The sequence below is a fragment of the Palaemon carinicauda genome, chromosome 31, assembly GCF_036898095.1.
Source record: "Palaemon carinicauda isolate YSFRI2023 chromosome 31, ASM3689809v2, whole genome shotgun sequence".
Taxonomy (NCBI): Eukaryota; Metazoa; Arthropoda; class Malacostraca; order Decapoda; family Palaemonidae; genus Palaemon; species Palaemon carinicauda.
The window spans coordinates 85,165,836-85,184,928 of record NC_090755.1 but is presented as its reverse complement, the minus strand read 5'-3'; the positions used below and the strand labels follow the sequence as shown (position 1 = coordinate 85,184,928).

The following is a 19,093-nucleotide window of genomic DNA, read 5'->3' as shown; positions in this document are numbered from 1 at the left end:
ATAATTTTAGCCGGAGAGCGAAAATATGCAATGACCACATTTATACCCATAAAACGACTCTATGCTGTAGTCTAACAAAATCTGACACCGAAAATTTGGGGACATTATCTCTAACCCCGGCCCTTACTCGATTCGGACCCCAAAAATAGGGCCCTTTTTCAATAAAAACTCATATATCTTCTATAATTTTAGCCGGAGAGCGAAAATATGCGATGACCACATTTATACCCATAAAATGACTCTATGCTGTAGTCTAACACAAAATCTGACACCGAAAATTTGGGGACATTATCTCTGACCCCGGCCCTTACTCGATTCGGACCCCAAAAATAGGGCCCTTTTTCAATAAAAACTCAAATATCTTCTATAATTTTAGCCGGAGAGCGAAAATATGCGATGACCACATTTATACCCATAAAACGACTCTATGCTGTAGTCTAACACAAAATCTGACACGGAAAATTTGGGGACATTATCTCTGACCCCGGCCCTTACTCGATTCGGACCCCAAATATAGGGTCCTTTTTCAATAAAAACTCATATATCTTCTATAATTTTAGCCGGAGAGCGAAAATATGCGATGACCACATTTATACCCATAAAACGACTCCATGCTGTAGTCTAACACAAAATCTGACACCGAAAATTTGGGGACATTATCTCTGACCCCGGCCCTTACTCGATTCGGACCCTAAAAATAGGGCCCTTTTTCAATAAAAACTCATATATCTTCTATAATTTTAGCCGGAGAGCGAAAATATGCGATGACCACATTTATACCCATAAAACGACTCTATGCTGTAGTCTAACACAAAATCTGACACCAAAAATTTGGGGACATTATCTCTGACCCCGGCCCTTACTTGATTCGGACCCCAAAAATAGGGCCCTTTTTCAATAAAAACTCATATATCTTCTATAATTTTAGCCGGAGAGCGAAAATATGCGATGACCACATTTATACCCATAAAACGACTCTATGCTGTAGTCTAACACAAAATCTGACACCGAAAATTTGGGGACATTATCTCTGACCCCGGCCCTTACTCGATTCGGACCCCAAAAATAGGGCCCTTTTTCAATAAAAACTCATATATCTTCTATAATTTTAGCCGGAGAGCGAAAATATGCGATGACCACATTTATACCCATAAAACGACTCTCTGCTGTAGTCTAACACAAAATCTGACACCGAAAATTTGGGGACATTATCTCTGACCCCGGCCCTTACTCGATTCGGACCCCAAAAATAGGGCCCTTTTTCAATAAAAACTCATATATCTTCTATAATTTTAGCCTTAGAGCGAAAATATGCGATGACCACATTTATACCCATAAAACGACACTCTGCTGTAGTCTAACACAAAATTTGACACCGAAAATTTGGGGACATTATCTCTGACCCCGGCCCTTACTCGATTCGGACCCCAAAAATAGGGCCCTTTTTCAATAAAAACTCATATATCTTCTAAAATTTTAGCCAGAGAGCGAAAATATGCGATGACCACATTTATACCCATAAAATGACTATGCTGTAGTCTAACACAAAATCTGACACCGAAAAATTTGGGGACATTATCTCTGACCCTGGCCCTTAATCGATTCAGACCCCAAAAATAGGGCCCTTTTTCAATAAAAACTCATATATCTTCTATAATTTTAGCCGGAGAGCGAAAATATGCGATGACCACATTTATACCCATAAAACGACTCTATGCTGTAGTCTAACACAAAATCTGACACCGAAAATTTGGGGACATTATCTCTGACCCCGGCCCTTACTCGATTCGGACCCCAAAAATAGGGGCCTTTTTCAATAAAAACTCATATATCTTCTATAATTTTAGCCGGAGAGCGAAAATATGCGATGACCACATTTATACCCATAAAACGACTATGCTGTAGTCTAACACAAAATCTGACACCGAAAATTTGGGGACATTATCTCTGACCCCGGCCCTTACTCGATTCGGACCCCAAAAATAGGGCCCTTTTTCAATAAAAACTCATATATCTTCTATAATTTTAGCCGGAGAGCGAAAATATGCGATGACCAAATTTATACCCATAAAACGACTCTATGCTGTAGTCTAACACAAAATCTGACACCGAAAAATTTGGGGCATTATCTCTGACCCCGGCCCTTACTCGTTTCGGACCCCAAAAATAGGGTCCTTTTTCAATAAAAACTCATATATCTTCTATAATTTTAGCCGGAGAGCGAAAATATGCGATGACCACATTTATACCCATAAAACGACTCTATGCTGTAGTCTAACACAAAATCTGACACCGAAAATTTGGGGACATTATCTCTGACCCCGGCCCTTACTCGATTCGGACCCCAAAAATAGGGGCCTTTTTCAATAAAAACTCATATATCTTCTATAATTTTAGCCGGAGAGCGAAAATATGCGATGACCACATTTATACCCATAAAACGACTATGCTGTAGTCTAACACAAAATCTGACACCGAAAATTTGGGGACATTATCTCTGACCCCGGCCCTTACTCGATTCGGACCCCAAAAATAGGGCCCTTTTTCAATAAAAACTCATATATCTTCTATAATTTTATATCTTCTATAATTTTAGCCGGAGAGCGAAAATATGCGATGACCACATTTATACCCATAAAACGACTCTATGCTGTAGTCTAACACAAAATCTGACACCAAAAATTTGGGGACATTATCTCTGACCCCGGCCCTTACTCGATTCGGACCCCAAAAATAGGGCCCTTTTTCAATAAAAACTCATATATCTTTTATAATTTTAGCCGGAGAGCGAAAATATGCGATGACCACATTTATACCCATAAAACGACTCTATGCTGTAGTCTAACACAAAATCTGACACCGAAAATTTGGGGACATAATCTCTGACCCCGGCCCTTACTCGATTCGGACCCCAAAAATAGGGCCCTTTTTCAATAAAAACTCATATATCTTCTATAATTTTAGCCGGAGAGCAAAAATATGCGATGACCACATTTATACCCATAAAACGACTCTATGCTGTAGTCTAACACAAAATCTGACACCGAAAACTTTGGGACATTATCTCTGACCCCGGCCCTTACTCGATTCGGACCCCAAAAATAGGGCCCTTTTCCAATAAAATCTCATATATCTTCTATAATTTTAGCCGAAGAGCGAAAATATGCGATGACCACATTTATACCCATAAAACGACTCTATGCTGTAGTCTAACACAAAATCTGACACCGAAAAATTTGGGGACATTATCTCTGACCCCGGCCCTTACTCGATTCGGACCCCAAAAATAGGGCCCTTTTTCAATAAAAACTCATATATCTTCTATAATTTTAGCCGGAGAGCGAAAATATGCGATGACCACATTTATACCCATAAAACGACTCTATGCTGTAGTCTAACACAAAATCTGACACCGAAAATTTGGGGACATTATCTCTGACCCCGGCCCTTACTCGATTCAGACCCCAAAAATAGGGCCCTTTTTCAATAAAAACTCATATATCTTCTATAATTTTAGCCGGAGAGCGAAAATATGCGATGACCACATTTATACCCATAAAACGACTCTATGCTGTAGTCTAACACAAAATCTGACACCGAAAATTTGGGGACATTATCTCTGACCCCGGCCTTTACTTGATTCTGACCCCAAAAATAGGGCCCTTTTTCAATAAAAACTCATATATCTTCTATAATTTTAGCCGGAGAGCGAAAATATGCGATGACCACATTTATACCCATAAAACGACTCTATGCTGTAGTCTAACAAAAGCTGACACCGAAAATTTGGGGACATTATCTGACCCCGGCAATTACTCGATTCGGTCCCCAAAAACAGGGCCCTTTTTCAATAAAAACTCATATATCTTCTATAATTTTAGCTGGAGAGCGAAAATATGCGATGACCACATTTATACCCATAAAACGACTCTCTGCTGTAGTCTAACACAAACTCTGACACCGAAAATTTGGGGATATTATTTCTGACCCGGCCCTTACTCGATTCGGACCCCAAAAATAGGGCCCTTTTTCAATAAAATCTCATATATCTTCTATAATTTTAGCCGAAGAGCGAAAATATGCGATGACCACATTTATACCCATAAAACGACTCTATGCTGTAATCTAACACAAAATCTGACACCGAAAATTTGGGGACATTATCTCTGACCCCGGCCCTTACTCGATTCGGACCCCAAAAATAGGGCCCTTTTTCAATAAAAACTCATATATCTTCTATAATTTCAGCCGGAGAGCGAAAATATGCGATGACCACATTTATACCCATAAAACGACTCTATGCTGTAGTCTAACACAAAATCTGACACCGAAAAATTTGGGGCATTATCTCTGACCCCGGCCCTTACTCGTTTCGGACCCCAAAAATAGGGTCCTTTTTCAATAAAAACTCATATATCTTCTATAATTTTAGCCGGAGCGAAAATATGCGATGACCACATTTATACCCATAAAACGACTCTATGCTGTAGTCTAACACAAAATCTGACACCAGAAAATTTGGGGCATTATCTCTGACCCCGGCCCTTACTCGTTTCGGACCCTAAAAATAGGGTCCTTTTTCAATAAAAACTCATATATCTTCTATAATTTTAGCCGGAGAGCGAAAATATGCGATGACCACATTTATACCCATAAAACGACTCTATGCTGTAGTCTAACACAAAATCTGACACCGAAAAATTTGGGGCATTATCTCTGACCCCGGCCCTTACTCGTTTCGGACCCCAAAAATAGGGTCCTTTTTCAATAAAAACTCATATATCTTCTATAATTTTAGCCGGAGAGCGAAAATATGCGATGACCACATTTATACCCATAAAACGACTATGCTGTAGTTTAACACAAAATCTGACACCGAAAAATTTGGGGCATTATCTCTGACCCCGGCCCTTACTCGTTTCGGACCCCAAAAATAGGGTCCTTTTTCAATAAAAACTCATATATCTTCTATAATTTTAGCCGGAGAGCGAAAATATGCGATGACCACATTTATACCCATAAAACGACTCTATGCTGTAGTCTAACACAAAATCTGACACCAAAAATTTGGGGCATTATCTCTGACCCCGGCCCTTACTCGTTTCGGACCCCAAAAATAGGGTCCTTTTTCAATAAAAACTCATATATCTTCTATAATTTTAGCCGGAGAGCGAAAATATGCGATGACCACATTTATACCCATAAAACAACTCTATGCTGTAGTCTAACACAAAATCTGACACCGAAAAATTTGGGGCATTATCTCTGACCCCGGCCCTTACTCGTTTCGGACCCCAAAAATAGGGTCCTTTTTCAATAAAAACTCATATATCTTCTATAATTTTAGCCGGAGAGCGAAAATATGCGATGACCACATTTATACCCATAAAACGACTCTATGCTGTAGTCTAACACAAAATCTGACACCGAAAAATTTGGGGCATTATCTCTGACCCCGGCCCTTGCTCGATTCGGACCCCAAAAATAGGGCTCTTTTTCAATAAAAACTCATATATCTTCTATAATTTTAGCCGGAGAGCGAAAATATGCAATGACCACATTTATACCCATAAAACGACTCTATGCTGTAGTCTAACACAAAATCTGACACCGAAAATTTGGGGACATTATCTCTGACCCCGGCCCTTACTCGTTTCGGACCCCAAAAATAGGGTCCTTTTTCAATAAAAACTCATATATCTTCTATAATTTTAGCCGGAGAGCGAAAATATGCGATGACCACATTTATACCCATAAAACGACTATGCTGTAGTCTAACACAAAATCTGACACCGAAAAATTTGGGGCATTATCTCTGACCCCGGCCCTTACTCGTTTCGGACCCCAAAAATAGGGTCCTTTTTCAATAAAAACTCATATATCTTCTATAATTTTAGCCGGAGAGCGAAAATATGCGATGACCACATTTATACCCATAAAACGACTCTATGCTGTAGTCTAACACAAAATCTGACACCGAAAAATTTGGGGCATTATCTCTGACCCCGGCCCTTACTCGTTTCGGACCCTAAAAATAGGGTCCTTTTTCAATAAAAACTCATATATCTTCTATAATTTTAGCCGGAGAGCGAAAATATGCGATGACCACATTTATACCCATAAAACGACTCTATGCTGTAGTCTAACACAAAATCTGACACCGAAAAATTTGGGGCATTATCTCTGACCCCGGCCCTTACTCGTTTCGGACCCCAAAAATAGGGTCCTTTTTCAATTAAAACTCATATATCTTCTATAATTTTAGCCGGAGAGCGAAAATATGCGATGACCACATTTATACCCATAAAACGACTATGCTGTAGTCTAACACAAAATCTGACACCGAAAAATTTGGGGCATTATCTCTGACCCCGGCCCTTACTCGTTTCGGACCCCAAAAATAGGGTCCTTTTTCAATAAAAACTCATATATCTTCTATAATTTTAGCCGGAGAGCGAAAATATGCGATGACCACATTTATACCCATAAAACGACTCTATGCTGTAGTCTAACACAAAATCTGACACCGAAAAATTTGGGGCATTATCTCTGACCCCGGCCCTTACTCGTTTCGGACCCCAAAAATAGGGTCCTTTTTCAATAAAAACTCATATATCTTCTATAATTTTAGCCGGAGAGCGAAAATATGCGATGACCACATTTATACCCATAAAACGACTCTATGCTGTAGTCTAACACAAAATCTGACACCGAAAAATTTGGGGCATTATCTCTGACCCCGGCCCTTACTCGTTTCGGACCCCAAAAATAGGGTCCTTTTTCAATAAAAACTCATATATCTTCTATAACTTTAGCCGGAGAGCGAAAATATGCGATGACCACATTTATACCCATAAAACGACTCTATGCTGTAGTCTAACACAAAATCTGACACCGAAAAATTTGGGGCATTATCTCTGACCCCGGCCCTTACTCGTTTCGGACCCCAAAAATAGGGTCCTTTTTCAATAAAAACTCATATATCTTCTATAATTTTAGCCGGAGAGCGAAAATATGCGATGACCACATTTATACCCATAAAACGACTCTATGCTGTAGTCTAACACAAAATCTGACACCGAAAAATTTGGGGCATTATCTCTGACCCCGGCCCTTACTCGTTTCAGACCCCAAAAATAGGGTCCTTTTTCAATAAAAACTCATATATCTTCTATAATTTTAGCCGGAGAGCGAAAATATGCGATGACCACATTTGTACCCATAAAACGACTCTATGCTGTAGTCTAACACAAAATCTGACACCGAAAATTTGGGGCATTATCTCTGACCCCGGCCCTTACTCGTTTCGGACCCCAAAAATAGGGTCCTTTTTCAATAAAAACCCATATATCTTCTATAATTTTAGCCGGAGAGCGAAAATATGCGATGACCACATTTATACCCATAAAACGACTCTATGCTGTAGTCTAACTCAAAATCTGACACCGAAAAATTTGGGGCATTATCTCTGACCCCGGCCCTTACTCGTTTCGGACCCCAAAAATAGGGTCCTTTTTCAATAAAAACTCATATATCTTCTATAATTTCAGCCGGAGAACGAAAATATGCGATGACCACATTTATACCCATAAAACGACTCTATGCTGTAGTCTAAAACAAAATCTGACACCGAAAAATTTGGGGCATTATCTCTGACCCCGGCCCTTACTCGTTTCGGACCCCAAAAATAGGGTCCTTTTTCAATAAAAACTCATATATCTTCTATAATTTTAGCCGGAGAGCGAAAATATGCAATGACCACATTTATACCCATAAAACGACTCTATGCTGTAGTCTAACACAAAATCTGACACCGAAAATTTGGGGACATTATCTCTGACCCCGGCCCTTACTCGATTCGGACCCCAAAAATAGGGCCCTTTTTCAATAAAAACTCATATATCTTCTATAATTTTAGCCGGAGAGCGAAAATATGCGATGACCACATTTATACCCATAAAACGACTCTATGCTGTAGTCTAACACAAAATCTGACACCGAAAATTTGGGGATATTATCTCTGACCCCTTACTCGATTCGGACCCCAAAAATAGGGCCCTTTTTCAATAAAAACTCATATATCTTCTATAATTTTAGCCGGAGAGCGAAAATATGCAATGACCACATTTATACCCATAAAACGACTCTATGCTGTAGTCTAACACAAAATCTGACACCGAAAACTTTGGGGACATTATCTCTGACCCCGGCCCTTACTCGATTCGGACCCCAAAAATAGGGCCCTTTTCAATAAAATCTCATATATCTTCTATAACTTTAGCCGAAGAGCGAAAATATGCGATGACCACATTTATACCCATAAAACGACTCTATGCTGTAGTCTAACACAAAATCTGACACCGAAAATTTGGGGAACATTATCTCTGACCCCGGCCCTTACTCGATTCGGACCCCAAAAATAGGGCCCTTTTTCAATAAAAACTCATATATCTTCTATAATTTTAGCCGGAGAGCGAAAATATGTGATGACCACATTTATACCCATAAAACGACTCTATGCTGTAGTCTAACACAAAATCTGACACCGAAAATATTGGGACATTATCTCTGACCCCGGCCCTTACTCGATTCGGACCCCAAAAATAGGGCCCTTTTTCAATAAAAACTCATATATATTCTATAATTTTAGCCGGGGAGCGAAAATATGCGATGACCACAATTATACCCATAAAATGACTCTATGCTGTAGTCTAACACAAAATCTGACACCGAAAATTTGGGGACATTATCTCTGACCCCGGCCCTTACTCTATTTGGACCCCAAAAATAGGGCCCTTTTTCAATAAAAACTCATATCTTCTATAATTTTAGCCGGAGAGCGAAAATATGCGATGACCACATTTATACCCATAAAACGACTCTATGCTGTAGTCTAACACAAAATCTGACACCGAAAATTTGGGGACATTATCTCTGACCCCGGCCCTTACTTGATTCAGACCCCAAAAATAGGGCCCTTTTTCAATAAAAACTCTTATATCTTCTATAATTTTAGCCGGAGAGCGAAAATATGCGATGACCACATTTATACCCATAAAACAACTCTGCTGTAGTCTAACACAAAATCTGACAACGTTACTCAATAAAGATTTTGCAAAGACCTGAATGTAAAATGCCTTCCAAGACATAGCTACGCAATTAAACTGCAGGAGCGAAAAATATATGTAATGTCAATAATAAAAATTGTTGGATAAACAATTTGTTCTGGTCGAAATTGGGCTTATTTACGAGGGAAAGAACCTTTCAAGGAGATTTCTTGAACCCAAATTTTATGGTAAACACAGTGCAGGAAATTGTGTTTACTGCAGACTCCACATTTATATGTACAACAGAGGCAAATAAACATGGAATAAGAGATTTATTATAGAGATTTAAGTCAAATACTTAGAAGTAAAAGCGGTATATCTTAGCAATCCATGTTTTCCAACGGTTATACTTGTATAAGCGGATGAGCAACTTTATGGAGTAATGAGAGCTTTGGTGTGGAGGAAATGCCCCCCTAAATCTCGATGACGTCACTGGCAGCAGGGTGACGAATTGGGTTTAAGGCGATAGAGAAACTGTCTCTTCGGCTTTTATTCCCGACGCCTGGCGGTTGATCTAGCTTGAATGAGGCCCTTTGCGTCAATAGGCGTAGGAGGAGATGACGATGAAAGGATAAAGGTTAGTTTCCCCCGATATAATAAGGAGTAAGTGTACGATTAATTCTACTATTATAATTTTGATTATTCTCCTATCTATTCAATTAACTTCAAACGTACACCACCAAGCACTCATGCATCAACACAAAACGAAACTAGAGAGGCACTCAGTAGCGAGCATGCCTTCGCCACGCCAAGCAGTCTTATTTTGCTTTTAATTCGCTGCGTACTTTTATTTCGGTGTATTTTCTTCAAAATCTAATGGATTTGTCCTTGGGTCATCCCCCAAATTTCGTTGAAACTGGTTCACTAGTTTTTTTCGTAATGTTGCTCACACAAAATATTTTCCATTCACTTAAAATTGCTATTTGCAAAGTAGTGCTGCGTACTGTGCTGTCCTTTATCCAAAATGTTATAGAGTCATCCTCGAGTCATTCCAAACATGACAACCAAGTTTGGTCATAATCGGTACATCAGTTTTCCTGCAAAGCTGCTCACAAACAAAAAATAAATAAAACTAACAAACAGACGATAGGGTTGAATACACACCCTTCGCAGAGAGAGAGAGAGAGAGAGAGAGAAGAGAGAGAGAGAGAGAGAGAGAGAGAGAGAGAGAGAGAGAGAGAGAGAGAGAGAGTGTGTGTGTGTGTGTAAACTGCGCGACATGAAAGGCCAATGTTAACGTAGTCATAGAGAGAGAGAGAGAGAGAGAGAGGAGAGAGAGAGAGAGAGAGAGAGAGAGAGAGCGAGAGAAGAGAGAGAGAGAGAGAGAGAGAGTGTGTGTGTGTGTGTAAACTGCACGACATAAAAGGCCAATGTTAACGTAGTCAGAGAGAGAGAGAGAGAGAGAGAGAGAGAGAGAGAGAGAGAGAGAGAGAGAGAGAGAGAGAGAGAGAGTGAGTGTGTGTGTAAACTGCGCGACATGAAAGGCCAATGTTAGCGTAGTCTCAGAGAGAGAGAGAGAGAGAGAGAGAGAGACTACACGACAAAAAAGGCCACTTGCTAGCGTAGTGAGAGAGAGAGAGAGAGAGAGAGAGAGAGAGAGAGAGAGAGAGAGAAATAAACTAGCATGACGTAAAAGGCCAATGCTACCGTCTAAATGGACCACGTATAAATCAGCTGCTATCAGGGGACTGTGGCAAAACGGCCATTAGATGTCAGGGGTCAGTCGAAGAAGACTTTCAGCAATGCATTTCACGAGGTGAATATATTCACGCTATCATGATTATGATGATTTTCTATAGAAATGTGACCTACTTCCGATTTCGTGGAAATAGGAGTCATTTTAAGATCTCAATTTCAATGTTTACTTCTACGTCAGTTTGGTGATAAATGTATTGATTTATAGGCAAAAATCTATTTAAAATGCGTTCATAATAATTGTGATTTTTTGGGACGAATAAAATTGACTACGTTCTATATATAATATATATATATATATATATATATATATAATATATATATATATATATATATATATATATATTCACATACTCGTACTATTAAAAAAACCGTAATTTCAATCGGATATTCTCCGTAAAAATATACTGTTCTAAGCCGTATTTCAATAAATAACAGGCGACCATAATTTTTACCCTACATTGTTATTACCTTTTAAAACATTAAGTGCCTGGCAACATTTATTGAAAAATCTTTACCGATTTTTACGGAAAACTTTTAACAGTATAGAAAAAGTATCGTCCCTGACTGGTGAACGCCAGACTGGGGTTCGAGTCACGGTCAAACTCGTTAGTTCCTTTGGTCGCTGCAACCACACCCTCTTTGTGAGCTAAGGATGGGGGGTCTACTGAGTCATCAGCAGCCATTGCCTGGCCCTACTTGGTCCTAACTTGGATGGAGAGGGTGCTTGGAAGTGGATCATATGTATATATGATCAGTCTCTAGGGCTTTGTCCTGCTCGATAGGGCAATGTCACTGTCCCTTGCCTCTGCCATTCATGAGCGGCCTTAAAGCCTCCACTCCTTACTGGTAACATCAAATCCGGAACAAAACATTTTACATTTCCCTTAAGAGTTTCAATTCCCAAATATTTCTGGTTTGTGGAAGAGGCCTTTTTTTTAATGAAATGTTTTGTGAATAGCCAATATAGCTGGTTCATAGCGAGGTTTGCTTTTAGTTTCCAGGAAATGGTTGGTAGATGACCTGACTTTTTTTTCTAGATTGTGTTTAAAAGTCGGCAACAACAAAAACAACAACAACAATAATAATAATAAAATAAAAGGAAATCCATATAGGAAATGACTTATAGTATAAACCAAAGAGTTTCAGAAATTGGAGAATTTTTGAGTCTTAGTTCGCTAAAATATCACACTAATAATATAAATGAACATACCTAGAATTATGGAGAATAAGCGAGAGAGAATTCCCTATAAAAAAAACCCCGATGGATATAATTTATTCTCCATAAAACTTATTACGAAATTAGCTACGCGTGGGAGTATATCTTTCGCTTCTATAATTGGCTTAAATATATCCCAATCAGCCATAATTCTTTGGGTAATACTCAGTTATATTGAAAGTTTAACAGATAATGACTCTTATTTATAACTTTTCCGAGTTATATTTAGATTAATTGCATGCTGGATCGATTAATTCACAGGCCAAGTCATCAACAGTAGTGCAGTCCAAACAAAATCCTCTATTACAGGCCTGGTCAGCAACAATAAATCCACTTTCAAAATATTAATCTCGCCAAGGGAGTGAGTCTCCCCAAGGAGGAATTGCGGTCTGCAACATAAATAAAAGAAAAACACTTACGAACACTCCTAGCTAACTAAACTATCGCACTACAATCAAAGATAAATGATAAACTGTTCCTATCATTCACAATCACGACAAGCAAATATAAACAAAACTGTACTTACTGTCAAAATAATTAAACACTTCCACGCTGGTCGAATTAAATAAAGTAAATCCAGCATTCACACACACAACCGCCTCTATCAGCGGTCAAATAAAAAAAAAGCATTCACCCAAGACATTCACCACTGCCGTAACCTAACTAAAACATAGACAAACAATCTCATTTATACCAACAGTCTTTCTCACAACAAACAATCAATACACTAACTACCTTTCGCTCACTAACACAATCTCTCTCTCTCTCTCTCTCTCTCTCTCTCTCTCTCTCTCTCTCTCTCTCTCTCTCCCTCTCTCTCTCTCTCTCTCTCTCTCTCTCTCTCTCTGGATTTGGCAAACAAAAAAATAAATAAAAATACAAAAAAAATTAATCCTCCACAGTATGTAAATTATGTTATCCAATAAGACTGCTGAATGAATTTTCAGTATATTCAGGAGTTATTCAGTTGGCTGAATAGGTGATCAGATCTGGTGGTTAATGGAATGATATTCAGGTGAATTGTGGGTGTCGCAAACTTGATGGTCAGTCGGATACGGTTCAAATAATCTGCCTATTTTTAAAAGGCGTTTACTTGAACGTTGCTTTTCTCTGTTACTTTTTACCACCTCTCATATTATATATATATATATATATATATATATATATATATATATATATATTTATATATATATATATATATATATATATATATATATATATATATATATAAAATGTGTGTGTGTATATATATATATATATATATATATATATATATATATATATATATATATATATATATATATATATATATTCCTTTTCTGTCAAGCTCAAGGGCGAGAGAGAGTAAACATACAATAGTGAAAGGGGTACCCTTAGAGGTTACAGTCGGAGACCACACTCTCCCATAAATTGCCGAACCAGCGAGTTGTAGTTAGGAAAGGGTTGAATCTACAGTATGTGTGCATATCTATCTAAATATTTAGGCGACATTTTTGACGGCTCGGGTACACTACAATGTTTAAGTTCTACTGAATTATTGATTTTGAATTACCTGACATTGTTTCTCCCATATACACAGGCAATCACTGGCGTTACAGGATCAATGGTCACCAGTTGAATTTGAATTATCCAATGAATTCAAGTATAAAAATGACTTTAAGGTGAAATTCTAACTGTAAAAATAGACTAAATGACATTTCTTTAGCATTTAACTAAATATCTCTGGTCTACACCGATGAAATTCATCTTTGATTTTATGAACAGCCAGTTTAAAGGTTTAAAGGTCGCTCATGAATGTCAGAGGCAGTGACATTACCCTATCAAGCAGGACAATGGCCTAGAGACTGACCGTACATATATCTGATCAGCGCCCAAGCCCCTTTCCACCCAAGCTAGGACAAAGGAGGGCCAGGCAACGGCTGCTGATGACTCCGCAGGTAGAACTATAGGGTCCCCAACCCCCCTCCCCTCTCTCTTTAGCTCACAAGGAAGGTGAGGTTGCACTGTTATGTATGAGTCGATATAGTAAATTATTTATGTCGTATCTTTTGCATGAACAAATGCTTTCAAGAAATTCTATTTTCAAATTATGGCTGATTACGTGAATTGGACATTTTGCTTGACTATGACCTTGACCTTGACCTTTGAAAAATTTAATCACATCCAGCTTTTTACATAACAGTTAATCCCTGCATGTTTCATTACTCCACGGTTAAAATTGTGGCCAGGAAGCTGTTCACAAACACACACACAAACAAAAACACAAACACACAAATAGGGGGTAAAACATAATCTCCTTCCCACTTCGTTGGCGGAGGTAATGATCCATTTAGAGAGAATGTTCTATTTATGTTCAAGACTAAAGTTCACCGTCTCCTTTTTATTTCTGGATTAAAATAGATGTTTAAAATTATGGGTACATCAACCAGCGGTTTAATCTTGAAACATCCTGATTTACTGCTCACATAATAATATCAATGATAATAAAATTAATAATAATTCAATTTTCAATAAATCAGAGGTCACTTTCTCATAGAATAAGCCAGAAAATCTATACCTTTTTCAACAGATAGAAAGTCAAACGTTATAAAAAGAATAACGTAGTGAAATGGAATAAATTTGACTTTCATTAATTCAAAGGTCCCTTTCTCATAGAATAAACTATAAAATATATACCTTTTTCAACAGATAGAAAGTCAAACGTTATAAAAAGAATAACGCATTGAAAAAGAATAAATTAGAAAAACAAAAAACAAAATAAATCACAAGAAAAAACAACGAAAATTATGTGAATAAAAATATATTATTAAAAGGAAGAGGCTAAATAATGTTTACTAATAAAAAAAAAATACAGATTATCCGTGAGAGTAAACGACTTAATGTATATTTCACGACTATTTTCTATGTTTGGCTTAGTTTTAGGCGTTTAACCTTCGCTCAGAATAAACCCCAAAGATTTAACGTAAGTAGAAAACGTATCGATTATAATTTTAAAAAGGGCAGGATGCTATTTCCGTAACAAGTACCTCAAACGCTCGTCAGGTGTTGTTTTTAAATAATCAAGTCATAACATTTACGTCATTCACTGTGAGTCTTTCCATTCATGCTTCCCGGGTGACCGTAGATGCAACAACAACAACAACAACAACAACAACAACGATAACATGTACCATGTTCTTCCACTGTCTTGGGTTAAGAGTTCTTTTGCTTGAGGGTACACTCGGGCATACTATTCTATCTAATTCATATTCTTCCTTTTGTTTTTGTTGAAGTTTTCTATTATATTTTATATAGGAAATATTCATTTTAATGTTGTTACTGTTCTTAAAATATTTTATTTTTCCTTGTTTACTTTCCTCACTGGGCTATTTTCCAGTTGGGGCCCTGGGCTTATAGCTTCATGCTTTTCCAACTAGGGTTGTAGCTTAGCAAGTAATAATAATAATAATAATAATAATAGATTGCAGACACCAAAAGAAACTATCGAGTTTAGAGTGGGACTCGAACCCCAGTCAGGTAAATCGCCAGGCATGTCCGTTCAACAAAACATGAAATTCGGTTTTGTTATAGACTCCTGTAATGATAAACAACAACCAATGCAAGATTAATAGATAAATAAACAAAACTAAGAAATAGGTAAAACAAATGATGATTAAATCTTCGATCTTTCACCATATGAGTATTGATTATCCTTGTTATTTTTTTGTTTACCCTCTCTCTCTCTCTCTCTCTCTCTCTCTCTCTCTCTCTTCTCTCTCTCTCTCTCTCTCTCTCTCTCTCTCTCATATATATATATATATAGATATATATATATATATATATATATATAGTATATATATATATATATATATATATATATAAAACCATTTTCTAACATATGATTTTAAAAGACCTTTTTACCATTCTCTAACATTCTTTTAAAATACAAAATACTTTTTTTACTATTTTTGTAACATGACTTGTTGTTGTTGTTGTTGATGTTGTTGTCAACTAAAAAAGCAACATCTAGACATTCCTAAATCGATAAAAAATGCATAGCAAAAATGTTAATGAATAATGAAGGTGAAAATGAACTAAAAATGAGAAAAAAAACTGAACACACTCTTAAGCATGATGAATAATTACGGGCCATTCAGATTATGAATAACTACTGAATAATAAGTTCACGCACTTCATCAAATTATCTGGGATTAAAAGGAAAATTGAAGATAACTTGAGACATACGATTTTTATTAGCAGTTAGCAAAGTTTTTTTCCGGAATCCAGGTAGAAATTGAAGCTGAAATTGAGTAAATAATGATCCTAAAACAACTCACTGATATAATTAAACTATCCATCAACAAGAACAGAATGTTTGGCTCCAACAAGAAACAGAATGTGTTACTCCAACAAGAACGAAGAACAGAATATTTGGCTCCAACAAGAAACAGAATGTGTTTCTCCAAAAAGGAACAGAATGTGTTTCTCCAACAAGAAACAGAATGTGTTTCTCCAACAAGAACAGAATGTGTCGCTCCAACAAGAAACAGAATGTGTCGCTCCAACAAGAACAGAATGTGTCGCTCCAACAAGAAACAGAATGTGTTTCTCCAACAAGAACAGAATGTGTCGCTCCAACAAGAAACAGAATGTGTCGCTCCAACAAGAACAGAATGTGTCGCTCCAACAAGAAACAGAATGTGTCGCTCCAACAAGAACAGAATGTGTCGCTCCAACAAGAAACAGAATGTGTCGCTCCAACAAGAACAGAATGTGTCGCTCCAAGAACAGAATGTGTCGCTCCAACAAGAAACAGAATGTGTCTCTCCAACAAGAACAGAATGTGTCGCTCCAACAAGAAACAGAATGTGTCGCTCCAACAAGAACAGAATGTGTCGCTCCAACAAGAAACAGAATGTGTCGCTCCAACAAGAACAGAATGTGTCGCTCCAACAAGAAACAGAATGTGTCGCTCCAACAAGAACAGAATGTGTCGCTCCAACAAGAAACAGAATGTGTCTCTCCAACAAGAACAGAATGTGTCGCTCCAACAAGAAACAGAATGTGTCGCTCCAACAAGAACAGAATGTGTCGCTCCAACAAGAACAGAATGTGTCCGCTCCAACAAGAAACAGAATGTGTCGCTCCAACAAGAACAGAATGTGTCGCTCCAACAAGAAACAGAATGTGTCGCTCCAACAAGAAACAGAATGTGTTTCTCCAACAAGGAACAAAATGTATTGCTCCCACAAGAAACAGAATGTATTTCTCAAACAAGAGACAGAATGTTTGTCTCCAACAAGAAACAGATGTGTTTCTCCAACAAGAAACAGAATGTATTGCTCCCACAAGAAACAGAATGTATTGCTCAAACAAGAGACAGAATGTTTGGCTCCAACAAGAAACAGAATGTGTTTCTCCAACAAGAAACAGAATGTATTGCTCAAACAAGAAACAGAATGTGTCGCTCCAACAAGAACAGAATGAGTCGCTCCAACAAGAAACAGAATGTGTCTCTCCAACAAGAACAGAATGTGTCGCTCCAACAAGAACAGAATGTGTCGCTCCAACAAGAAACAGAATGTGTCGCTCCAACAAGAACAGAATGTGTCGCTCCAACAAGAAACAGAATGTGTCGCTCCAACAAGAACAGAATGTGTCGCTCCAACAAGAAACAGAATGTGTCGCTCCAACAAGAAACAGAATGTGTTTCTCCAACAAGGAACAAAATGTATTGCTCCCACAAGAAACAGAATGTATTTCTCAAACAAGAGACAGAATGTTTGTCTCCAACAAGAAACAGATGTGTTTCTCCAACAAGAAACAGAATGTATTGCTCCCACAAGAAACAGAATGTATTGCTCAAACAAGAGACAGAATGTTTGGCTCCAACAAGAAACAGAATGTGTTTCTCCAACAAGAAACAGAATGTATTGCTCAAACAAGAGACAGAATGTTTGGCTCCAACAAGAAACAGAATGTGTTTCTCCAACAAGAAACAGAATGTATTGCTCAAACAAGAAACAGAATGTGTCGCTCCAACAAGAACAGAATGAGTCGCTCCAACAAGAAACAGAATGTGTCGCTCCAACAAGAACAGAATGTGTCGCTCCAACAAGAAACAGAATGTGTCGCTCCAACAAGAACAGAATGTGTCGCTCCAACAAGAAACAGAATGTGTCGCTCCAACAAGAACATAATGTATTGCTCCAACAAGAAACAGAATGTTTGGCTCCAACAAGAAACAGAATGTGTTTCTCCAACAAGAAACAGAATGTGTTTCTCCAACAAGAACAGAATGTATTTCTCCAACAAGAAACAGAATGTGTCGCTCCAACAAGAAACAGAATGTGTTGCTCCAACAAGGAACAGAATGTATTGCTCCAACAAGAAACAGAATGTGTCGCTCCAACAAGAAACAGAATGTGTTGCTCCAACAAGGAACAGAATGTGTCGCTCCAACAAGAAACAGAATGTGTTGCTCCAACAAGGAACAGAATGTATTTCTCCAACAAGAAACAGAATGTGTCGCTCCAACAAGAAACAGAATGTGTTGCTCCAACAAGGAACAGAATGTATTGCTCCAACAAGAAACAGAATGTGTCGCTCCAACAAGAAACAGAATGTGTTTCTCCAACAAGAAACAGAATGTGTTTCTCCAACAAGAACAGAAACAGAATGTGTTTCTCCAACAAGAACAGAAACAGAATGTGTTTCTCCAACAAGAAACAGAATGTATCGCTAAAAAGCAAAAAAACCAAGCGCTGTGCTTTTGTCCGGTAGATGTTAAGTTCGAGTTGGTCTCAACGCGTGCGCAGGAAGGCGCGCGAGACACGGGCAAGCAGAGAGAGAGAGAAAGAGAGAGAGAGAGAGAGAGTGGCTGGATGTTTGGTGTTCTTCTTCCCCCCACGAGTGGTCGTCTCGCCTTGGAACGGGGAGCGCGTGCTAAGCTCTACCTCCACACCTCCCGGCCGCCAGTTCCTCCCGCTCCGACTTGCGTGTGTGTTTGTGTTATTCCCCTCTGACGTTACGCCATTAATAAATAAAAAAGCTGGAAGTGTTATAAAAGGAAACTAGCTTGAGAATAGATTTT

The 19,093-nt window shown here is 38.1% G+C and overlaps 2 protein-coding genes across 2 annotated transcripts in view; both read left to right on the top strand.

Moving 5' to 3' along the window:
• The first annotated feature begins 16,396 nt into the window (after nucleotides 1-16,396).
• Nucleotides 16,397-18,745, top strand: LOC137624831 (trichohyalin-like). Its single transcript, XM_068355782.1, has one exon. It carries the CDS (start codon nucleotides 16,397-16,399, stop codon nucleotides 18,743-18,745), a length of 2,349 nt encoding a protein of 782 aa, XP_068211883.1.
• A 181-nt stretch (nucleotides 18,746-18,926) lies between these two features.
• Nucleotides 18,927-19,093, top strand: part of LOC137624599 (beta-1 adrenergic receptor-like) — a 151,582-nt gene continuing 151,415 nt past the window's right edge. The window contains 1 exon segment of the mRNA XM_068355555.1: nucleotides 18,927-19,093. This exon segment is cut by the window's right edge and continues 1,012 nt beyond it. The gene's annotated coding sequence lies outside the window, so the exon portion shown is untranslated.